At 35.6% G+C, this 25,054-nt stretch overlaps 1 protein-coding gene across 1 annotated transcript in view; it reads left to right on the plus strand.

The window, feature by feature from the left end:
- The window catches only part of LOC143914215 (matrix metalloproteinase-2-like), a 266,585-nt gene that overhangs the window by 224,900 nt on the left and 16,631 nt on the right, over positions 1 to 25,054 (plus strand). Inside the window, exon 5 of the mRNA XM_077434342.1 lies at positions 23,390 to 23,533. Within this exon, the coding sequence (XP_077290468.1) occupies positions 23,390 to 23,533 (144 nt within the window). The remainder of the gene's footprint in view (positions 1 to 23,389; positions 23,534 to 25,054) is intronic.

Raw genomic sequence — 25,054 nt, forward strand, 5'->3', positions numbered from 1 at the left:
ATTAAATCTCAAGCACAAAAAGACAAATTACATATGTATATGTATTTATGAGAATATCCCACTGTCATTTAACGTACAATTTGAGCAAATACTAGATTTAAAATTTTCAGATTCTATAATTCAAATCTTAGATTTTAAAATTTTAGCAAAATACTACTCAGAAACAGTATAATAAAAATGGCTATGTTATGCTTTATTTATTTATTTAAAGTTTGGACCATTGTAGTATTACAGGAATTCCTAATGCGGCCACAATGGTCTAAAATATAACGAAACAAAATAATAACTAAAGAAATTAGACATGACAAAAAAAATACATATATATACACAAATAACACATTTAACACAATCATAAAAATAATAAGCTATGTAATAGCGGATAATAATAATAATTATAAATAATAAAAAAACAACAAAGAAGGGAATGTCTAATAAAAGAAAAAATAACATATGTACATACATACATATATACACTGACAAAAATACAATACTTTAATACTAGTAATGAAAATAGTTTAATTGTTAGTGGGGTAAAAAAATAAAGCTTTTTCCACAGTGATTCAAATTCAAATTCCCTACTTGAATATATTAGGAGTATTCTTGCGGGGTGTAAAAGCCGGGCCACACTGGGTGACATTGTTGCACGACCTGATCAAATGTATGCAGTTGTATGGAGCATGCCACACCGGGAAACTCGTTGGTTGTGCCCGAGCCACAAATTCACCCGACCAGCGAAATCGGTTGTTGGCGTTTGGTCTGGTCACGGTGATTTTATTGCCGAGGTAACCAACATGACATTGTATTGAGAGGTGCCACACTAAGTAATAAGTTTGTGATCTCACTGATCAGGTGACTAAACGGTTTGGGCAACCGGCGAGTTGCCTGGTGTGGTATGCTCCATACAACTGGCAACTCCATACATTTGATCTGGTCGCGCAACAAATTTACGCACTGAGTTGCCCGCAAGTCACCCGGTGTGGCCGGACTCTTGGAGAGTAAATTGTGTCAAATATGCACATCATAACGTGTGCTTGTGTAGCTTTAAGCTAAAATTAACATAAATAAATAAATATTTATATAAATATGTATGTAATAATTGCAAATTCCTCATCCCTGACTGCTTATCTGTGTAGTTTATGATAAGTATGTATAGAGTTGACGAGACCGGGTTATGAGATATATTAAAGTGTTCAAAATACTTTTGGATCAATTAGGCAAACAGCCTGTATAACAAGCTTCGACATATTTTCACATACATACATATGTACATATGTCATACATGTGTCCACGTGAACTTTTTTCATGCACATGCAATCCCATATTTCTTCCGTTCTTCATAAATCACCTATCAGAGTCAGCGACCCGATAGGAGGGGGGGGGGTGACAAAGGGGGGAGGTGGGAAAGGTGATGCACCCTTGCGTACAGGGTTCGTGCACCATTTTCAATTATTTCGGTCCTATTCTTGCATGAAAAACAAACGAGAATGAGCGGTTGCAAGCGGATATCGTCCATTGTTTGACCGCCCTTTTATCACCCAACTCCTCATCTACTATCATCCCATCAACACCACCCCTTCATATTTTTCGTAACGACGATTGTCAGTGTATGCGTACGTCCACAAAGCCTCCTTGGGCTTTTTTCATTATGATCAATTATTCTCAACTTGCTTTATTTACCGACGACCTGACTCATGCAACTCGTGGTTATACATTATTTGTATCCATGACTCGTTCTGTGCTCGTATTCGTGAGTCTTTCAAATACTTCCTGGCAATCTTGAATAGTACCGGATGTTCAACGCTTGCGGCACTGTGAGGGATAGCGAGTGACCAGGACCTGTATTTAATTTTATTTCTCTAAATATACTGAAGGCAGGTCTTCATATTGTAACGAGGGAACATGAGAGAGAGTATCGATCTAAGTGCATTCGTGGGTGAGCAATACAGACCCCGGATTAGGCGAACGAGACGAAACGAAGTGCCCGAACGAAAGATACGCTGGAGTTCTCACAGAACAATAGACTCACCACGGTAGACCTTTACGTGCCTAGACAATAGATACATAAATGGATCGGGGAAGCTGTGGTGGGCAACTTGTCCTTTATAAGGAGATACATACGGTAGATCAGATGATTATGGAGTGAGCGCTGGTTGCGTGTGGACCTTCTGAATCGGTGAATACATGCTGTGAAGCGACTTTGACCTTTCATTTGGACCCTGAGCCCACCCCTACGCAACAATATTTTATGTATTCCTCATCAAAACCTCTATGATTTGAATTGTGTTATTACGAAATAAAAACATTGATCAATATCGATAGAAATCATTTTTTTGCGGAAGCCCATTGTACACGTGCCTCATAGATGCGAGAAAGAGGCGGTATGATATCCGCCATGGCTCTGCTTCAGCTGTTATTTTTTTCATTTTATTTAATATATGATAAAATGATGATAGCCAAAGCATGGCTCGGTGGTTGGGTTTTTGCCTAGTACCGATTGGCGCTGGGTTTGATCCCGTGAATTGACCTCGATTGGAAAGAATTTATTCTGAGTATATCTGTAATGCTGCTGGTCAGATATTTGTGACACGAGGTCGATCGTTTCCTCTCAGAGTTTGCCAATTTTTCTGATTTCATTGTTGAAACGGTTCCTCGATTAAATTAGCTAAAACCCTTATGTGTATTGTGTATTTTAACTTTAAACACACGTTTTTAACTGGACGCTTGGCGTCCATCACAGTGGCTATCGGAATTTTACAGCAAAGTAAGGCAAGTGTTTAATTTGACTCTTTGTCATGGCCACTCTGCTGTTTATACATATGTAAATTTTCAATAGTAAATACTCCTCCAGCTGATTGATTCGTTTGCAGTTGAAACTAGAAAACTCATACACTCTTAGAATATTGTACCTGTATATTGAAGATTCGCGTCTATACCCCACAAGATTAAATTCAAAATATAATGTATTGCCGTTAAACGAATCGCCACCAGTTCTGTGTGATCAATATACATACATACATACATACATTTATATGATAAAAAAAGAGCAAAAGCGTGCACACAGCAAATGCATAATTCATATTTTGTATTTTGCGCAAATGGCCGAAGACGTATTCGTATTCTGAGCCGCGCGCTCCATTTTCTGGATATTATCGGAACGTTTTGGAACGAGCATCCCCCTCCCCCACTCAGTCTCCTCTTTTTCGTACATTCCCGTGCCGGATTTTATTTTTAGGTTTTTTTTGTCCTTTTTTACAATACAATTGCATTGCTGGTTGCAACCGGGATTGATAGAGCGGCCATCTGGACCCCTTTTTTTTCAACCCCCGGCAAACCGATCCCGTCGGATTTGCATCGAAATTTATCGTCTTGGACGGGAGACGGAAGTGCCGCCACATTCGAACTATAAAATGGCGGGAATATCGCCACTATCGACGTATTATTACGACATTGTGTGTGTTTTAGTGTTTTTCGAATACTAGCGGGTGTGTGGAATTGTGTGTAGAGCTTGTTCGATAGTACCTAGAGATGTAACAGGCGCCACCTGAGTTTATACGTACAGACATACATATAATACTATTACATTCATAGATAGCAGCGATAATTCAAACAATTATAGAAGTAGTTACAAAACATACATTAATAGTGAAATATATGGAGATAAATTGGCAATGTCTTGCATCAACAGTCAGCACCAATATACATGAACCAGTCGTGAATACAAAAAATATTAAAAATAAAAAAGAGAGAAGATCAAAATTCATTCATACATCACCATCAATTAAGAAAATAATGATGAGCGCAGGCTACCAGACAAATAGGTTAAAATAATATATGATAACCTACACTCAATAAGGTTGAAAATATCACATTTAGCACAGCAGCAACGATTTCATTAAAAAGTCGGATAGCTCTTGGAATAGGAGCCATCCAATAAAGAATATGCGGGCAGGAGGTGCAACCATCAAATGATGATGTCTATCACGCACATACATAATTGTTAAAGTTCCAACTGTTCCACATAAATCTAATATAATTTCGAAAGAGACTTTGTAACTATGTACATATGTACATATGTAAGTATTTAAGGTTTGTTGGTAACATTGAAAATAAATCATAGTTTTTATGACGACAATTTGATATATGTTTATATTTTTCGATTCAAAAAAACTTAATAAAAAAACAAATTAATATTTACTATTAGATTTCTCCATGTTTAAGCGGTTTATATTACAAATACTGAGCGAAGCCGGGTAAAATAACTAATATATATTTATGTACATATGTTGCAGTCTAAGTGTACATTTCGTTCGTTCACGAACATACTATTTTGTTCTTATAAGAACCAAAAATCCAATCATTTAAGGTGTTGAACAATGCTACATTTGAAATGTATTTTCATTTGTAATATATTCCTACTGGCGTTTTAGGTCATTCATATTCGAATACAATTCAATTGGTAAATTTCATCTCTACAAGCGTAAATACACTTTCAACAATTTGCGCCAGTTGTAATATAACAATTGGGTTTTCCCAGCTCTGATGCTTTTACGAATGCTCTAGAATTCAATAATGCGTTGATATTTGCTAGGTATTACGAATAAAGGTAATGAATACCGTATTAAGATAGCTCTAATAATTTTTTCAAAACAAAAATACGACATTCCAACTCGTTTTCACGAAAACCTAACCTCTCCATATTACCTGGTACCAACTTACAGTTGAAATGTATTTTCAGTTGTAATATATTTTGACTATTTGGAATATATTCCAAATAGTCAAAATATAGTACAACTGGAAGATACACTTCAACTGTAGTATATATGTATATAGAATTAATCTTATCAACTCAATTTTAAACTAATCTGCTTCGGAAGTTTACCCACTAGGGAAATCGATTGAATTTCTCAAACTTTCCAACCAGCCTTGACCTCTAAATCTTTCAATTTATAAAATCAAATATATGTTTATAATTGATAAAAAATTCTCAATAACATTTGCAATATTGTTCGTCTAATATTTTTAATTTAAAAACTTTGAAGTTGTCCGCTGCGAATACCCAGTTATCCATCTCAACAACTGTCAGATATAATCGACAAATTCCGACAAGAGCTAACCAATCTCTATACATACATAAATCTATAAGATACAACATAAGCGAATATGTTTTTCAACCTCTACATCTCAACCTTACCAGAGCCGTAACGTAAATCGAACAGAAACCCATCCCGTGTATCTATGTATAATATTTTATTTTATTTTATTTTTACATACATAGATATGTATATACCAGGAAGGCCTGACAGGAAGACCCCAGTGCGCCTTCCTGGATAATTAATTAATTAATTACAAACAATGCAGCATTTTATTATTACATAAATCACTGTATTTCCAGAAGCTGATGAACACGAAATAACAATTAATTAATTAATTAAATAAATAATTAATCCATTGAGGCATCTATGGATTTTAGATTTGTACATATTTTTTAAAAATTGTACATACAATAAACACAGAAGATTTGTGACAACAGGAAAGATGATTTTTTGCCAATTCTGAGGAACCGTTTCAACAATGATCAGATAAAATTGGCAAACTCTGATAAGAAACGATCGATTTGGAGTCACAAATACCCCCAAATCTAACCAGCAGTATAGCGGATCGAACTGACTGATCACTAGGTGTTGAACATACACGCTACTGCTGGCCAATAGTAAATATGTAGATACAGTGGCTCGAATATACATATGTCTATTGTAAAGCAAAAATTACAAACTTAAAAACAAATATAGCTTCAAACTTAAACGTACATCCGTACATAATATGTATGTAGTGTAGGTACTGTCAATATTCAGAGCAAGTTTGACGACAACCCTCTAAAAGAGAGGAGGGTGAAATTAACCGCGAAAAGTGAAGGCGGCTTCCGGTAATTGCCCCATGGGGGCGCAGACTCCACCCCAAAACCCCACCCAATCCCGACACTCGGCCATTTTTCGGGGATAAAACGTCATCATCCCGCTTCGACGACGACACGGAACATCATGTAAATGTCGGAGCATTAACCATCCAAGTGCCCGGGGACGCCCAAACGACCCCATCGATCCGCACATATTTCAACTATTTTATCCCATTTCGCACCTTATCCATATTCAGTATCACGGCGTGGCACAAACAAGCCGCCAAAGACCCCACATACAAACATACAAACCCAAAAATTAAAATAATATACCTTGGCAAATCGAATCGACATGGCTTGTATAGGTATTTATATGCACTTGATTTTTTATGAATTTTTGAAAAATTATTTTTTTTTAGATAAACTGTTGTTGTGAACTCTACTGTAGGGTTGAAGTTTTTCAAAAATCGTCCAGGACATGTCAAATGCTAAAAAATGCGAATGACAAAAATAGCTCAGACTTAATAACCCAGGACAAAAGACCTCCAACAATACATCATCAATAATAGACATACATATATATGTACATATGTATGTATATCTTTACATTTTATAAATGTATTTTTCAGACTTTTTTTTATTTTATCATTTTCTTCTATCATCAATATGAGCTAGAAATATATTTTCCATATATACATGTACATATATATACCAGGAATGCCTATCAGTTAAAAACAATACTCTTTCCTGATCAATTACAAACATCGATAAATAATTATATAATATCATAGAGACATCGAGGGGGGGGCTAATCTTTAAGGGAACCGGGACATTGCCAATTCTATCCAAAAAAGTAAAGAAATTTTGAATATTTTTGGTAACTAATAGGTCATAGTTTCTTTATCCCGCCCACCACCGTGGGTTGAATTGGTTCGTAATTCAGTTCGGAGCAGTCGTTTATCTGCCGTGCTCCCGTGGTCGCCAGCTTCAATTTGCCTGCTACTCTGGCACTCGCGAGTAGTAATGTGTGTAGAGTGTAGACAGTCAGTGAATGCTGAGAAAAATGATACGTATTTCCGTATACAGAAGGTCGCTTTTAGTTGGTTGCATAAAGGTCTCTTTGGGGCAGAATACACCAGACCCGGCCATCTATTTTTTCTATACTATTCGAAAAATACACGAAACCGTCAATGTTTATAAAACTGCCGACTAAATATGTAGGTCTATAAAATATTCGAGAATCGTTTTCGACCAAAATTCACTTGAGGTGCGTTTAATCTGGAATGAAATCAATGAACGTCTCAATTACTTAAGGAGGGTTTTAAGGGACGGGTTAATGTGCTTTTAATTTTAACGGCCCAAACATCTCGAAATGGCTCGAACGTTATAGTCTCGAGCGTACCTAAAGGCCCAGAAATCTATTATCCGTTAAAACAATGGCGTAATCGTCTTTTATGACTTTTTCGAGTGGAAAGTCCCTCACTGTCTCTCAGTACGCCTGCCATGTCGTGATAATGGCACCTCGGAATATATGTATGTATGTACATATGTACACATTCACCCCGAGTATACCTTCGTCAATATATGTAAATATACTTAAAACTTCATATACCTACTTTTAAAGCATCGAAAGGCTTATCAATTAAATTACAATATATTTTTAAATATTGAAAATCAGATTAATTAGCATATTTTTAACAAAAAACTGAAAAATACACGTAATATATGCATATATTATACGTACATACAATATACATATGAATTTGTGTATATAATGACGAAAATTTTGTAGGTTTCTACAATTATATTGACTAAACTCTAGAGCACGTTTTATGTGTGAGGACTATTTTCTTTTAATTATATTTCAAGGCAGAAAATGATTGTAATGATAAGAACACACTCAAAAGTGCGGCACGAGATACGTAGGTGGACTCCAGCTATGATAGGCGTGTCTTCATGCCATTGTTAATTCGTACGATCTTATTATTTCGACAAGTTTCTTTTACATTTCTTCAAATATGGGAATCAATGTCAAACTTATGTTAATACAAGGATAAAATATCAACAAAAATACTCCAAGAGGTGAAGACAATTTAACATATTATCCCTATTAATTAAATTCAGATTCGTGTAAATACGAATAAATAATAGTACGAGTTTTTAGTTGGAATTTTACAGATTTAAAATTCAGCACACTTTCAATTAATCCTTTTAAACGAAAACATAATATGGCCAAAGCACTATCCTAATAAACATGTTTCAATAGAAAATACTCAATATAAAATAGTATTAACAGTGGGAAAAAATCCCAAGTGAAAATACGTACGTTTGACTTTTGGTTTGAACTGGACGACTACTTAGAGAGATTTGAAAGCTGAAAAGTAATAAAAATGAAAGATAAAGTACCCGACTATAGATTCCAATATCCATTTTGAATAGAAAATGGACAGATTTTGAGACATCGACCGAACAACACCAAGGAATAAGAAAAATCGCGCGATTTAAAAAACACATATCTCCGAATCTCGAGCCAATCAACATTTTTTATTTTTCAGATTCGTGTTCACTGGAAATAGATCTATAATAAAAGTCATATCTTGTCTCTGAACCAAAAAAAAAATCGTCATTTGTCGAACAGTGTTATTAGTAACTAGGCAACTCTCATTTTTCGACAGTAAGATCTTTCATACTGTATTCTTTGAGGAAGTGCTGGGCTCATGTTGAGAATTTTATTGAATAAATAAACAGTTGCTTTGTAACAACATTTTAATTTATTGCTATAATTTACAAGACTTTGACATGGTACTGCAAGTCACCAGGCAACTATTATTTATTACTGCGAAGGAATAATCTCAGATTAACAGTGAACAAAGTCTAAGATTTGTACGAAATTCCCTCTAGCGTAGTAGCTCTACGTCAAAAAATCGACATCCGATCAAAACTTACACAGATAATTCAAAACCGCAAAAACGTTATTGCACTTTTTACGCGTCATAAAACACGTGGCAAAATTGAGACATATCGAATGGTACGTAATGGGACACCTTTAACGACATTTGTAGGGTGTCGCCCCATCAAAACGAGGCATGTAAAATTTAACCAACTACGTTCGATACCGTAAAAAAAGGAGCCGAAAATCGCACCATCGGAATACTACATTGTTTCCACATCCATATATGTATATGTACATACACGTGTACATATGTACATACATAGATATAAATGTGGACCGGTTTATGTATTTCGTCGTCCATTGTACGAGACGGTAATAAAACGCGGGCGCGCGCGCGCACTTTATTGCCGTGCCAACGACATACGTACATATGTACTGTGTAGTGTATGAGCCGGAAAAACCGGAAGAAAATTGTGAAAAGCAATGTACATATAGTTTCATCTGGCCGAATCCTCGCGTGTTGGCTCTTTTAATTTCGTCTCGTTTGTGGACTGTTCACTCGCTCGTGTACCTAAAACTCATTTACATATCATCTCTATGTACTTACATATGCATGTAGATAATCAACGGTTGCTTTGCTTTAAAACTTTTCGGGAAATTTTGATTCAAACATTGAAATGGATGTGAAACGACTTCAAACGAAAGTGGGTAAGTGGAATGTCGCTAGGTGCAGGGCAAATCATTTATTATACATATAATATTAATATGTATCTATAAAATAATGTACTAAGTACATACTATTTGAAATAAATTACATACATTTATTGAACTTACATTTTTACTTCATCTATGGCCGTAGTAACAATAGATCAAGTTTTGATTTTCATGCAAATTTCATGTTTTACGTAAAATTAGGTCATTTTGGCCTCCTTATATTTCAGAACATTCTTAATTTTTTTCGATATTTTTTGTATTCAGGTTAAAGATATATACTTGAGGAAGCTCTCCGCGACTTTTATTTGCAAAATAATCATGGGAACATGAAAAAAATTACGATTTTCTGAAAATAACGCTTTCTTTTTACAAACACACATTGCAAGCTCAATGCGCTTTGTATGGGGACTTTTGAGCGAAACGGTGACTTTTAATTCTAATTTATCAGTCAAAACTCATCATGATCGACCTAAATAAAATTTAATAGGTGAATATTGAGCGTTTATTTTGTTTTAAATAGTAAAAAAAATCAAAACTATTCTGGAAAAGAGATATATTAAAAACAACCTACTTTTTCGAAATTTTTGTAGAGATTGATCGATTGATTGGAGGCAAAGGACATTGTTTGAAATCAATGAAATATTTTTCTTAACATTCCTTCGATACGACAAAAGTTGCATCGATGAAAATCCAAAATTCGCGTTTTTCGTTTAAATAAATGACCGTTTACATTTAAATTCAAGTGAATAACCTTTTACATACATACATACATAGATAAATGTTTCCATTTAAATCGTTTTGCATTTCGCATTTCACCTCTCGATCTTCAGATCTCCAATATAAAGAGATTCAGTTTTTAACCTATGTATCTTGATCTATGTAAACAAATTCTAAAAACTTTCTTCTCGAGACAAAAATTCATTTTTAAACAGCATTGATTCACCCAAACGCATTTCAACCCAATTTAATCCATCTCTATGTATGTATGTAGATTTTCGAACACTATATACATATATATTAATTTTTAAAAAAATCTGAAGAACCCCTAAGCCATTATTTTACAACATTTCTTCACCTTCAACCCATTAGCTATGAATTCAACACTAAAAAATCATTCTGCATACATACATATATACGAAATACACAAAAATTGCAGTCTGCATATCCTTCCTTATCCTTAAAAATACCAATATTAAATGCATTATGCTATATGTAGATCGATCAACTATTCGATCGACCAAAATACCAGACGTTCGTGGGAACGGACAGGAATGCGAAACGGTCCAAGAAGGGAACATCCACCACAGATATCTTAACTAAACGAAACCTCGATAATATACATACATATGTATATTCCGAACCTCACTTATTGCAACCGCATTTCCCTACCGCTCTTTATTTATTATCGAAAGTGTGCGATTCCATGATTAATTTGTTTATTCAGTATTGGCATTGGCAGCGGTCGATTCGTCATTTTCGAGTGCTCATATTATAAATGTGTATTTGAATAATCTCGCGTTTCGCATTACGGTTTGGCCGTCTGCCCTTTTATTTTTTTATTTTTTTTTGCTTTTCATACTCGCGTGCGTGTGCGAGTTTGCTCATTTCGAATACCGATCGTTTTATTTTAGCGTTGTTTTATACGAACTCTCTCACATACTCGTAGTGTTCGTTCCAATGTATCGGTTTGAATTTCGAAAACGACACGTACGAGTACGTGCGAAATTGTGACCCGTACATATTTATATTTCGCGCGTTCAATTTCCGGACGTTTGTGTGTTTGAGCTGTTTTGTCCACTAGGACTAGATGTATTGAATTCACCACTGACCTATGTATGTATGTACATATATGCTTTTAGAATATTTCATAATTGGGCTGATGTCTCTTCTTCAACAGATCAAAATGATAAGAGACAGAAAGGCAGATTGGAAATTGTATTGTAAATCAGACTCAATTTGCCTAAATTTATAAAATTGACGAAGACTTCTGAAATTATCTAAAGATACTTACAGAACACTTACTTACTTACGTACTCACGTTACTTCTAAAGACACGAAAACGTCTTATGTATCCCAAATGCTTACAAGACTGTGGTTGCGGTAATGCTAACCACCGAGAGGCTCTCTACATAATTCAAGCCCTGGGTTGACCTCAATTTAAAAGAGTGTATCAGGAAGTATTTCTGTACTACTGTTAGTCAAAATTGGATATATGTATGTGATTCCTGGTCGATTTTTTGCCAATTTATCTGATTTCATTATTGAAACATGTATGTAAATATACTAAGCAAATCGACAAAAACTATCCTTTCCACTATGTCAGCACTTTTTGAATACGATTTAAAATTAATAACCTTTAAACTTATATATGTATATATGTGTGTATGTGTATGTTCATATGTGTTTGTGTATATGGACATGTGTTTTTTTTTTCATTTATTCAATGATTATTACTTTTTTTTTGCAATTGGCCAGGAAGGCGCATTGAGTTTACCTGTCAGACTTTCCTGATATAAATATATAAAAATAAAATAAAAGACATAACATACAAGTTTAATACCATAAGTGTAGATCAACTAGTAAATTACATCTCTACAAGCGCAAATACATTTTCAACAATATGCGCCAGTTGTAATAGAATAGTTGAGTTTTGACAATTCTGATGTTCTTACAAATGCTTTAGAATTCAATAATGCGTTAATATTTGCTTATTATTACGAATTATGATAATGAGTATCGTATTACGATAACTCTAAGAATGTGCTCAGAATAAAATGTGACTTTCCAACTCAATTTACTAGTCGAGTGACTTTTTCACGAAAATATAACCTGGTACCAACTAATAGTTTGTGATGTTTTTTCAGTTGTAATTTACTTTGACCAATTAGAATTTAATTCGCTAATGTGAATCAACTTACGTGGATTAATCGGAATATATTCGAACTAGTTAAAATGTATTACAACTGGAAGATAGACTTCAACTATAACATATGCAATACAATTGTCTTCTTACATACATATTTTATTATTTCTATTTACTTATTTTAAGTATGCCTTCCATAAAATTATAATTTTCATCAAAGAAAACACAATCTCAAAACGCTTGCACTTGGAAGTACACAATTTTGACATTGGATCTTTTAGACCGAGACCTTTCAAAAACAAATCACACACATATCTTGCATCACTGATTCATATTGACTTATTAAACATGCGCTTTTCCAAATAGAGCATACATATCTAGTATATACTAAGTACACAAAACATACCGAGATCATTCAATATCCAATGTTTAAAAATATCTTCATCTGAACATTGTGTCGGCTTGACTTGAGACAATATGCCCTAAACGGGTATACTACATACAGACAATGTATGTAGTTATTGTTCATACTATACCGACATCACTCTTGTGACCTCACGTTGCACATTGTGCGCTATTGTTTCTGAGTGGCTTTGTATTTTTTTTATTATTATTTTCCGTTTCAATTTGTTTTAGCAGACTTGGAAATTTTGTAGTGTCTGTTACCAAGTGTACGTCTTATCTAATCAGCTCCTAATTGTTTTAAATTGCCATAACGAAACCCGTATGTAAATACGGTGCGCTGTTTAAAAAATGATAACAATTTGATTTTTTGTGAATAATCATCGGGATATGTTATTATTAATATGTTGGAATTCTACAGTGCCGGAAACGTCACTGTACAGTCATGGTGTATCAATTTTAGCAATGTATTCGATGTAGTGATATAGTGGAGATAACAAGAGGAAGAGGCAATGTAGAAGAGTATCATTTAAGGTGCAGACACAAAGAGTAGTGTTTTTTTAGATAGCTTTGCGCATGCAAAAAACACTGCTAGGTCAAATCTGTACCATCGCGTCTCTTCGCAAACCTCACCCTCTGCAGAATTTTCTGATATTTTATCCTTGTATTGACATAAATTTTTCAATGATTGATAACGGTGATTCCCATATTTGAAGAAATGTATGAGAAACTTCGAAATAATAAGAATAAGAATTCGAAATAATAATCGAAATAATATGATCGTACGAATTAACATTGACATGAAGACATGCCTATCACAGCTGGAGTCCACTTACGTGTCCCAATCCGCACTCTCATCCATCTCACCCCACACATTTTCCTAATTTCATCCACCCATTTTCCTTGCGGCCATACCATTCCAGCACTTCTTTAGTCTACCTTTTGTCCATTCTTCTAATAAGTGACCCTTATATTGCCATTTCATTGAAAATATTACAATCTCTTCACTATCTTCACTATATCAACTCCCCTTATCACACATCTCATCCACGTATTCCGATATGCCGAGCATATAGCGTTCAATACTTCTTTGGGTGCATTGGACTTTTCAATAATTCAACTTTGCTTCTTCTGAGCACACAGAGGTAAGTATGCGGCCAAACCTGTAGCGTCGCGTCTCTTCGCAAACCTCACCCCCTTCAGTGTTTTCGGTGATATCTTATTATATGTATTGACAAGGATTGAAAGATCGATAACATTGATTCCCATATTTGAGGACATCTAGGAGATCGTACGAATTGAGAATGACATGAAGACACGCCTATCACAGCTAGAGGTCAAACTGAATACCCCGTACCGCACTTTTGAGTGTTTTATTACCATTAGAAGTCTTCACTATTATGATTTTTAGTAACGTTCCATAATATGGCACGGCTATTTTATTCAATTTATATAGAAAGTATTCAACGCTGTATGCTTGGCATTGAAAGAAAGAATACCAGGGTGAGAAGTATGACAAGAGTAGTGATTATAGTGGAGAAATTGAAATGGCAATGGATGGATCACATAGCTAGAAAAATGAATGAAAGATGGGCAAAGAAAGTGCTAGAGAATGGTAGCCGAGAGAATGTAAAAAGGTTAAAATAAGACCGCAAGGAAGATGCGTAGACGAAATTGGGAAAATATGTGGGGTGAGATGGATGAGAGTTGCGCAAAACAGGGATGAGAGGAAGTGGGCTCGAGGGGCCTTCATCCAGAATTGGATAGTGAATGGCTGTAAAAAAGAAAGAAAATGTAACTAAAAAATCTTGAAAAGTTGTTTGCAATATATCATATATGCACCAAGCGCGATGAATCACTCTGTACAACACAGTAAATAAAATTAAAGAAAACTAATTATAAAAACTGTATAATATACACACATACAAAGTAAGTGAAGACGTACGGCTCGCGATAATAATCCAACTGAAACACCTTGCACACATGAATGCCTGACGTACGATAGCAGAGTGCATTTTTAGTGTATTGGTGCAACAATGGCACACCATGGCGGGTTGATTAAAGGCGTCTGGAGCCTGTGGGAATGCATCTGCGGCCGCTAAACAAATTATACAGCTAGTATACCGTGTGTATACATGTAGATATGTATGTATACAATAATACGTATGGACCGGGAGCCTGGAATAACTTGCGGTTGCGTCATCCGAACATCTGTTTTATCCGGACTGGTTATGGAATATTTAATAGGCGGCCGCAATGAGATTACACCGACGTTAACGGACCTCCAGCCCTGTCTCTATGAATATTGATCAACGTCTACGAAAGCCCCAACAACCGATTCGCTCTGTCATTTAAACCCCCAAATCCACTCTGAGAGTCATGGCGGTAAGGAACTATCAAAATATGTCAGTCAAACTACTGGCAATTTAGGTTGTTTAGTATCTCGCCTGTATAAGGCTGGGATATGGCGTTGCATAGTAATGTTACATTTGTGCCAAACGGGCAGGAGCACTTTATAGATATAATATAATGTATGTAGGCAATAAATATAATAATAATTGTGACTAATGAAGTTGCTCTAATGTAATATATGTACGTTTGCGAATGAGGATGGGTAGCCGCCGTAGCAAGAAGTCGATTGGCAGTTGATGACTTTGGTTGATTTTTATTATTTTTACAAGCCTCATATCAGGTTGCTTTCGATTTTCCTCTGACAAAATTTGGGTTCGATATCCACACTCTTAGCTATTTTCTTGTTAAACTAAAATTTAAAAAAAAATACTATTTTTTATATATTTAAGGTAGACAGAATTATCTCTCTTCCGTTCTCTTTTATTTAAAATTTTATAATTTGGTTGCTCCTTGAAATTTTATATAACTGAAGATGATGGAAAAAATGGCTCCAAATAAAAAGAAAAAAGTCAGAAGAAAAAGCATTGTTTAAAAAAATAAATGTTCATACAAGGCTTTCCGAAACTTTTTCCACAGTTGTTTTGATTATAATCTACATACTAATTACATACACTAAGTAACATATTACTGGAGCGGAAACTAATCAATATCTAGTAAGTTTGACCCACTGAATTCGAATATAACAATAATTTAATTGGCTTATTCTCATTTGGAGATTGAGTGTTTAAAAAAATGTGTTTTTACAAGTTTTTGGCTTTTCCAGTCTTAAATTCAAAATATAGTATTGTTGTGCCAAAATTAAATATTGGAATCAATATTCAGATGTTTTTTCTATTGATTGTTATTTTTTTAATTGCTTTTAAATACTTATAATTAATTATCTAGCGAATTTTGAAAGTCAAAAATATCCTTTTTCTTTACACATTTTTCCCGTAATAGTATTTGTTAATTTTTAACTTTACCACGTTTACAAGAGTTGGTTTTCAATCTCAATATTTTTTTATTTTATCTCATTCGAGCAGTAAATTTAGATTTTAAATTAAAAATATGAAATGTTCTATGCGGAGCGTTGCGCTCATATCCCTTAAACGAGAGCAAGCCAGCAAAAATTACTGTCATATTCGAATTTAATGAGTCAAATTTAGAAAAGAATGATTAATCTCCGCTCCGGTAAGTAAGAAAATATGTTTAGGGTATGTATGTATGTATTTACCCTATATATTATGAATATTGTCCTCCTTCATTTCATTCCATGTACATACATATGTACATATTATATAATATGAATCTCTATTCTAAGGCAGTCTGTGATATGACGGGATGAAAACCAGACTGGTACAAGTGACATTTAAAAAAAAGTGCTAAAATAATAGCGTTTCATATATGCTATTATTTTAGCACTTAAACCAATTTTTTTTAAAAATGTTGTAATATTGTAATGTTATATGAAAATTATGTGTGTTGGTGAGTATGTTTGTCGACAAGTATGGAGATTTAAAAAAAAAATAACAATAATCAACAAAAGTCGAATAGTATTATAAATGAGGCTCAAGTGACTGAAGGATTTGAAGATGTGTAAAAAATCTGTAGGGGATGAATGAACTCATTCATACACATATGGGATGAGTTTGAATGAAATTTTAAACCAAAAAAACACACTTACACCCAAGTCACGTTCAAAATACGTATGTAAATGTCTCGAACCAATGGTATTACATTCTTACATATATGAAATGTCAAAAAACATATGTACACATACCCGAAAAGTTTCGCATTACATTTGCTACTACGATAATTTTTTACGATCTAATCAGAAGTCCCAAAGTCCCCAATTTTACATTCATCTTGATAAAATTCAATACAATTCCGGTAATATTGTTCGTACCGCCTTCGAAATCGAAATTGCGGGTTTACCTTATCACCCCTGAGAGATTCCTTTCGAGCTGGCTCCGCGATAAAAGGGTTATTTCCAAAAGTCACAAGCAATAAAGCGTTCAATGGTACGCACATTTAAAGGTCATTTTCACTCGCCGTCTTGTTAGCGGAATTGTCTTCTGGAAAATGGTATTTAAAAAAAAACGTTAATGACGGCGCAGGCCCAAACTCCACCATTCCCACCCTTAACGTTTCCACGCGATTTCCTTCTGTTTTCCGCCGCTTTTCCCCCTCAATCCACCACCCCTGCCCCTCCTCTCGTGACCCTTCACGGCCACCGTTCATTAACTGCGAACATTTTGCACAAATGTCACTGTTAATTCTTAATGGAGTGTGAGCTCGCTGAAGTGAAGAGATTTTTACGACGGCTTTGGCTCGGACAGGCTCTGATCTCTAATCCTTATCGCACATTTATACAAATGAATATTATTACCGAGCATACGCAAACGGCTCTTCTAGCTACATAGATTAAAATAAAATCTAACTACATTATGGGGCGTGAAATGTTTTAGGTACATACATAAACACTTTAAATAATATTAAACAGTTGCAGTTTCCTTATCGGAACGAGAGCACGTTCAAAGTCTAGAGTCGAGTGTCGGGAACTAATGCGACGATCGTCCATTAACTGTTAACTCTGAATTATGTATGTGTTGCCAACACTAAGTTTTCCGTTTTATCGACTACATGCATATAAACCTTTATATGTACGTATATGTACTAGTTTCGTGTGTACTAAGCTTGGTTAAAAATATTTATATACATATATACTGCAGGTTAATAGTGTTATCTAGTGTAATTGCAGCGTATAATTAGTACGTAATTTTCTTCTTCTCCGAGCTGCTTTGCTATTGGAGAATGGATCGGATTGTTTGCATAAGGCAAATCTTAATAATGCTAATGAACTAAAGTTTTTCACGTTTTCTCCGAGTAGTATGTAAACTAAATAGGCTTGCATCTGGTTTAAAGTGTGTAATAGGAATAACACTCAAAAGTGCAGCACGGGACGTGTAGGTAGATTCCAGCTGTTATAGGCGTATCTTCATGTCAGTGTTAATTTGAACGATATTATTATATCGACAACATTATTTCAAATATGGGAATCAAAGTTACCGATCACTGTTAAACCTACAGTCTACAATCAAATATTTTAATAAATTATCATTTTAATTACTCTTACGTAGGGGTGGGTTCAGGATCCAAGTGAAAGGCCAAAGTCGCTTTACAGCATTTAATCAACGATTCGAGAGGTCCACACGGATCGACCGCTCACTCCAGAATAATCTGATCTACCGTGTGTACCTCCTTATTTATTTATTTATATATAATTTTAGCTATTATCTAATTTACAAAAAAAAATACATTTCAATAGCTTATATCTAAAATTCTATATTTAACTTATATGTACTGTCCCTCACAGAGGTGTCTCTTTGCTCCTCGCAAGAATTCATCCATGGTCTTAGAAGACCTGATGCACTCAGGGAGGGCGTTATACATTAGTACACCCCCAGCTGTCTTTCTTTTTCTTACTCTACCTACAACTAAAGGACAGGTTGCACACTACAGCTTCCCCGATCTATTTTTCTAGACACGTAAAGGCTCAATATACTCGCCCGGATCTATGAGAACTCCGTATCCTTTGTTCGGGCACTTACTGAATCCCGTTAGCCTAATTAGGTCTCTATTGTTCACCCACGAATGCACTTAGACAGTGGATACTCTCTCTCATGTTTCCATGTTACACTATTATTATTATATTAACTATTTTAAGGACTAAAAAAATTCAACAAAACATCGGACGTACTAGGCTAAAACCACAACCGCCAAAAAACTTTATGACAATATCATGAAAGTTTAATTTTTGCCATTTATCGGCATTTACTTTATATTTCGTTATATGTACATAGTTTGGCGCTTTTGGCATAACTTTGCAAAAAAAATGTTTTCATTGCAATCAGAGACTTTTCTACAAAGCAAATATTAAGTCCCAAATGTCATGTAAAAACATTTTTTTCGTTCCCACATGACTATGATGTCTAATTATGAGTATGTTTTAATTTTTATTGGTTTTTAAATTTAATATATAGGAATTTACTTTTGTCCTGCGCGGCATTGTCCGTAGTGGCGTTGTCGGCGCGGAATTGTTGGCGCAACATTATCGGCGTGCTATTGTCGTGCGCGGCTTTGTCGGGTTGTGCACTTTTTTAATATAATAATCAGAATCCGGCGCTACGATGCGCCATCGCCAAAACAAATGGGATCCTTTTGTCAATTTATATTGTTAACCTTTTTTTATTAAGACTGATAGTAATACTAAATCCATAAAACCAAAAGAGATTTATTGAACGCACGATATATGTACAATCAAACAGAGAAAAGGTTCATTTTAATCCGATAAAATTCATGGAAGTTTGAAAACAAAACAATCACATCACCGTTGATGATATCCGTATTAATTCAACTTTTTCAGGGGATGCCAACCAACCCTGTCGCCCAGGCGGTGACAGCGGCCTTCAATCTGTGGGTCGCGCCTGTCGAGAGGTTCTCCTCTTATCGTCAACGAGATATGACATGATTGAGAGTCGAAGGGGGGGTGGGGATATAAGGGTTGGAGTGGGCTAGGGGGGAGACCCTCGCCCTCATGGGGCCCCATGGCGTCTGCCAATGACGTCACGCACCACTCAAACCCGTTCGCACCTCGTTGTTTCGAACAGGCCCGCTGCCAAGTATTATTTCAAACTCATCGACGTCTATGTATTATGTATATTCGACCAAAGCCAAATACATTAGGGCCAAATCGGTGAAACGAGTAAACATTCCAAGTCATACTTTTCACTGGTGCTTGAAATTAAATTGGTGCATCCTCCCCCTCTTCCATATGTTCTAATTTTCGTGGGAATGTAAACTTGTGGAGCCTTGAACTGCTTGTATAACTTTGGTGTGGATAACTTAATGTCTAATTTTAGACTTTCGACTTATGTTTATATGCATTAGATCAACTCGGCAGTTGACTTTAATGCGTATTTAGTAGTTTTTTTTATTCAATCTGAATATATGTATGTATATCGTTTCAGAGCAACTATGTTGTCACCAAATTAGTTTTTCTTCCTAATAAACTTGTCTATGGATGAAATGACTCTTTATTCTGCTTCTTACACCTATTATTATCAAGTTCTATCTATTTGTCGTTGAAGACCTCTCCGATACCCTCAGCTATCTACTATAGGTTAGGTTTTTCTTACATACTTCGTTTTGACTAACCGTTTGCCTCTCAATGTCTCCAAATATTACTCTAGATCTATGTATGTAGATCTATCTCTGTTTGTACTTTTCCTTATCTTATTGGCAAATTTGAATTGGATTGGGTTGAATCTACTGTTGAACATGAGGTCACATTTCAGTATGACCTCAGATTCTCAGGTTCTGTTTGTTGCTCAGCTTCTAAGATGCAAATAGGGTTTGTTCTTCGCAATTCCCGGCATTTATATAATGTTGCTGTTTTGATGTTGTTGTATAATGCTCTGGTAAGAAGTATTATGGAGTATGCTTCTATTATATGGAGTCCTTCAAGCCTTAACAAGCTTTTCCTGGCTACTGTTTTGCCACGAGAATTTATTTTGAGAGACGATCTTTAATCTGCAACTCCTTCAGAATTGAAACGTCGGTTCGCTTTGTTGTCCAAGGCATCCTCAAAATTTGTGTCCAACTGAAGTTTATGTATCATCATCTATATACATACATATCTTGGGTACCATTCGAAATCTTATATGTATCCCAAAATCAATTCAGAATTAGATTGCCTATATATTTACATATAGATGCAAACAATTAGACTTGGAACTTCAACCTATCGACTTCAACAAACGAGCTCGTTCACGGAAGTCTGAATTTTTATCTCAGTACACTGCGTGTACGTGTTCACATGTTCATATACAAATCCCACAAATAAAATGTACGTGTGTACTCGAGTCGTGTTTACATAAAAGTATCGATACATTTCCACATGACTCGACTATCGTTGCATTACTTACTAGCTATATTAAACTCGTCGTCTGTAAGCGGTTTTAAAACATTGACATTTGACTCACGAAAGCGGCCACTTGACATCCGTTCAAAACTTCTACATACATACATATAACCTTTTAGAACCAAACCACAGAACCATAAAGTTCGCCTGAGCAGCATTCCAACACTCGCTTATTGTTTTCGAGCTTTCGCTTCTGCTAAATTGAACAGCAGAGTGTAGCAGAACGAAACGAAACGACTGAAAATACCCAAGGTGCACACACACACACAATGGGGTGGTTCAACTTTAGCAATATCAATGACCCAACAAATAAACCCATACGTGTATCGTGTAAACAATCCGCCAGATGCATTCGGAGCACGGATAAAATCGCTTTCCAGAGAGTTGTTAACTCGTTTCAGAGCACATAGTCAGAGTCAAAGTGGGTCTATTTCGGTGCCGAAGTCGTTGCATCATCCTCTGATTGAATTAACAGTGCTCTATGGTCAACGCTCCAATAAAAAACTCCAAAAATCACATGTATAAATATACCCCTTGCGCAATCGCAGACCATGAGAAATTTGACGGATCGCCCGCATACGGGCAATGATGTTTCATCAGCTGCCTATTGTCCCTGTCAATCGGTCTTCATTGGCCCTCGTTTGAGGCAATTATCCGAGAAAAATAAAAATGGTTGACCCCGTCGTGTAACGTCATCGACAGAGATCAAATGATCTCTACGACTGGATGCTGGGCTCGTCTGAAAGAACCAGCGGCGCCAAACGACGCCAGACAATCAATGATATTTGTATCGCATACCATTATACTGTAATTGATTCTACAGACCACTGTATATGTACACAAAATCGATTAAATTAGATTAAGCATGACATTTTGATAAAACTAAACAAATAAAAAAGCTATGCTGAAAACATTTCATTTTGAAAACAAGGAGGACGCACAAATATGAACTCATGAAAACCCATAGTAGTAGTGAACTCAACCGCTCAGATGCTTGATGTTTTCATCTTGAAAGTTTTATAATTTTCTTGCTATTGTATTATACAGAGTGTCATAAACAAATGACATAGCTGTGCGTCTTCAAAAAGCGTCGAATCAAACTTTATTTGATCGAATACGCCTCTGATGATCCAGTTCAAAGGGACAGTGTTTGCTTTTTATTCCATACTAGTTGTTCTACCCGGCTTCGCTCAGTATTTGTAATATAAACAGCGTAAACATTGTGAATCTAATAGTAAATATTCATTTGTTTTTTTTATTAAATTTATTTCAATCGATAAAAATTTAATATGCAACCAATTGAATTGTCGTCATAGAAACTTACAATGTCTCTTTCGAAATTATATATTAGATTACTGCTTTAGAAACATATTGACGGAATGTAACTGAAATAAATTAATTCTTAGTATAAAAAGCGCATTTGTGTACTATAGACATAGTACCTTTGTACATATACATACATACATATATAACCAGCAGTATGGTTCGGAAGTTTGGTTGATACTAAGCACCGAGTGACGCTTGATGACCTTGATTGAAAAGAATTTATTCCGAGTATAATCTGTAATGCAGATGCTCTTCAGACTTGGATATGTGATATTATGTAATGTGGCTAATATGTAAATTAAAAAAAAATAGCCAGCAGCGTGGACTAGTGGACAAACATAGTGATCACGGTTTCGAGTCCCACTAGTTGATGCTGGCCAAATCTTGGTTTGTGACTCCATGGCGATCGTTTCAATCTATCTGATTTTCATTGGGACAAAAATTGTCAATTTTCAAGGTTTCAAGGTAATATATAATTTCTCGAGTCTTAATCTGTTTAGCACACTCGCCGATTTGGAGCAATCTGTTAGGCGAGTGTGCATGATTAATTGATATAAAATAAAAAATATGTATGAATTTGAAAATAAAATATGCCCTTGAAAATTCAATGAAATATATCATATTGACACACCTAATTCAACGATAAGAAGTCGTATCACTGAGAATTTGCTGTGATCATAACCATAACAATACAACAATGAGCCCTTATACTTCTTACTCAGAATTACCTCACTCATTCTTATGTACTCATATAATACATAGCTTTGAAGCTAAACCGTGCGCAGAAGCATGCAATTACACCTTGTAAATAGCTCGTAGCTAACACGTTCGCCGTGTACCTTGTTACAATACAATCAAATACGATAGAATCGGAAATTTTCCATCCAAGAATGTTTGTTAATCTAGTGTTTGTCTTGTTTGCAGTTTACAGAGTCGTCCTTTCAACCTGTCCACGAGCATAGTTCGTGGCGAATTGGCAAGAGCGTTGTCCGTTTGGTCAGAAAATTCGCGACTCACCTTCAAAGAAATCAACTCGGAGAAAGCGGACATCGTGATCAAATTCGTCAAGTGAGTAAATCTCAATTTTCGCAATTCCCCCCCCCCCCCAAGCCCTTTCATCCCCCCCCCCCCGTTCCCATTTTTCATCTCTTTCTAGCATATATATGAAGGATTTTGGTCGTGCCGACGATCCATCACCAGCTCGTGTTCGTTTTTTTTTTACCATCCAAGTCGAGCTGACACGTACGCCCGTTTGCCCCTTTTTGCTGTCAACCCCATTGGATCACTTTTCATCGTCTGCGTTCTTCCACGGTCGCATTTCTTACCTATTTTTCTATATAAATCAATATTTAATTGGTACTCCTTTTGTCTTTTGCTATAATCAACTTTATTTAGCGTGCATTTTTCGGAAAGTGATATAGTAGTGCCTCATTATAGATTGAAAATTATGTATAACTGATTAGAGACTGAATATTATACTGTGACTAAACAATTCGAGACAAGTTGGGACGTGTTGATACTGTTCGAACGGGTTGAGATAGGTCTGGACGTGTCGAGACAATAGCCGCACTGGATTAAGGCGAAAACACACTGAGTGGTGTGGGACGTCACGTCCCTGGCTTGTAAATAGTGGATGTTCCATGACCGTAAACAGTTCCCTGATCCGATTTCGAGTGTAGTTGCATGAGCAGAATGCATATGTTTGGGAGGTCACACGTGTATGCATATCTATATGCAACCGACAAGTTTCTCCTACATTTCTTCAAATATGGGATTCGCGGTTATCGAGCAAGGATAAATACAAGTATAAGTTATCGCATAAAACACTCCAGAGGGTGATTTTTGGGACTGTGTACAATGTATATGGGCTAGGGGTGCTGCGTCATTTTGTCATGTATCTAAAAAAAAAACGTGTACCACTCAGTGTGTTTTCGGGCTTAGTCTACCTGACCTTTGAAAGGGCGTACAAACGCAATATCTAAGCATTTTTCCTCTTGAGTCTTACACATAAATATTCTGAAACGACGTTGGCTATTCATTTTAGATCCTGAATCTGCCTCAACATGACAATACTGTAGCTTGGACGTGTAGAGGGATTTCCGAGATCGTAGTAAATGACGCAACAGTAGTGGTAGAGGTAGTTTATTGTTCTTGGTCCATCGGCTTGCCAGATCTGAAAGAAGCACGTACCAAAACCGCGTTATAAAGGGTGTATAGAACTTTAAAACGAAATACAAATCATGGTAATGGCCATAGTTTTGACTTTATTGGAAAATAGTGTTATGTCATTGGGGTTTAAATATGATATCGGACATATGGATCGCATAAAGCGCAATCTGGAAATCCAATATGAAGAAGAGCAGATGGAGCCGTATATCGGCAATAACGCGGCAAAGGCTTCCAAGTCGTCCATCTTCTCTAGTTTATCAGCGTAAACTAGCGACTTCAGCTGTCAAAAATTAGCTGTCAACTGCCAAATTGGCTGTCTCTGGAAAAAGTGTTGCTAATTCAAAAAACAATCATCTATGTATAAAAAAAAACAATCTTTATTTATACCCCAGCATATACAATCAACATAGAGAGATCATT

This window comes from Arctopsyche grandis, chromosome 7 (assembly GCF_051622035.1).
Source record: "Arctopsyche grandis isolate Sample6627 chromosome 7, ASM5162203v2, whole genome shotgun sequence".
Classification (NCBI taxonomy): Eukaryota; Metazoa; Arthropoda; class Insecta; order Trichoptera; family Hydropsychidae; genus Arctopsyche; species Arctopsyche grandis.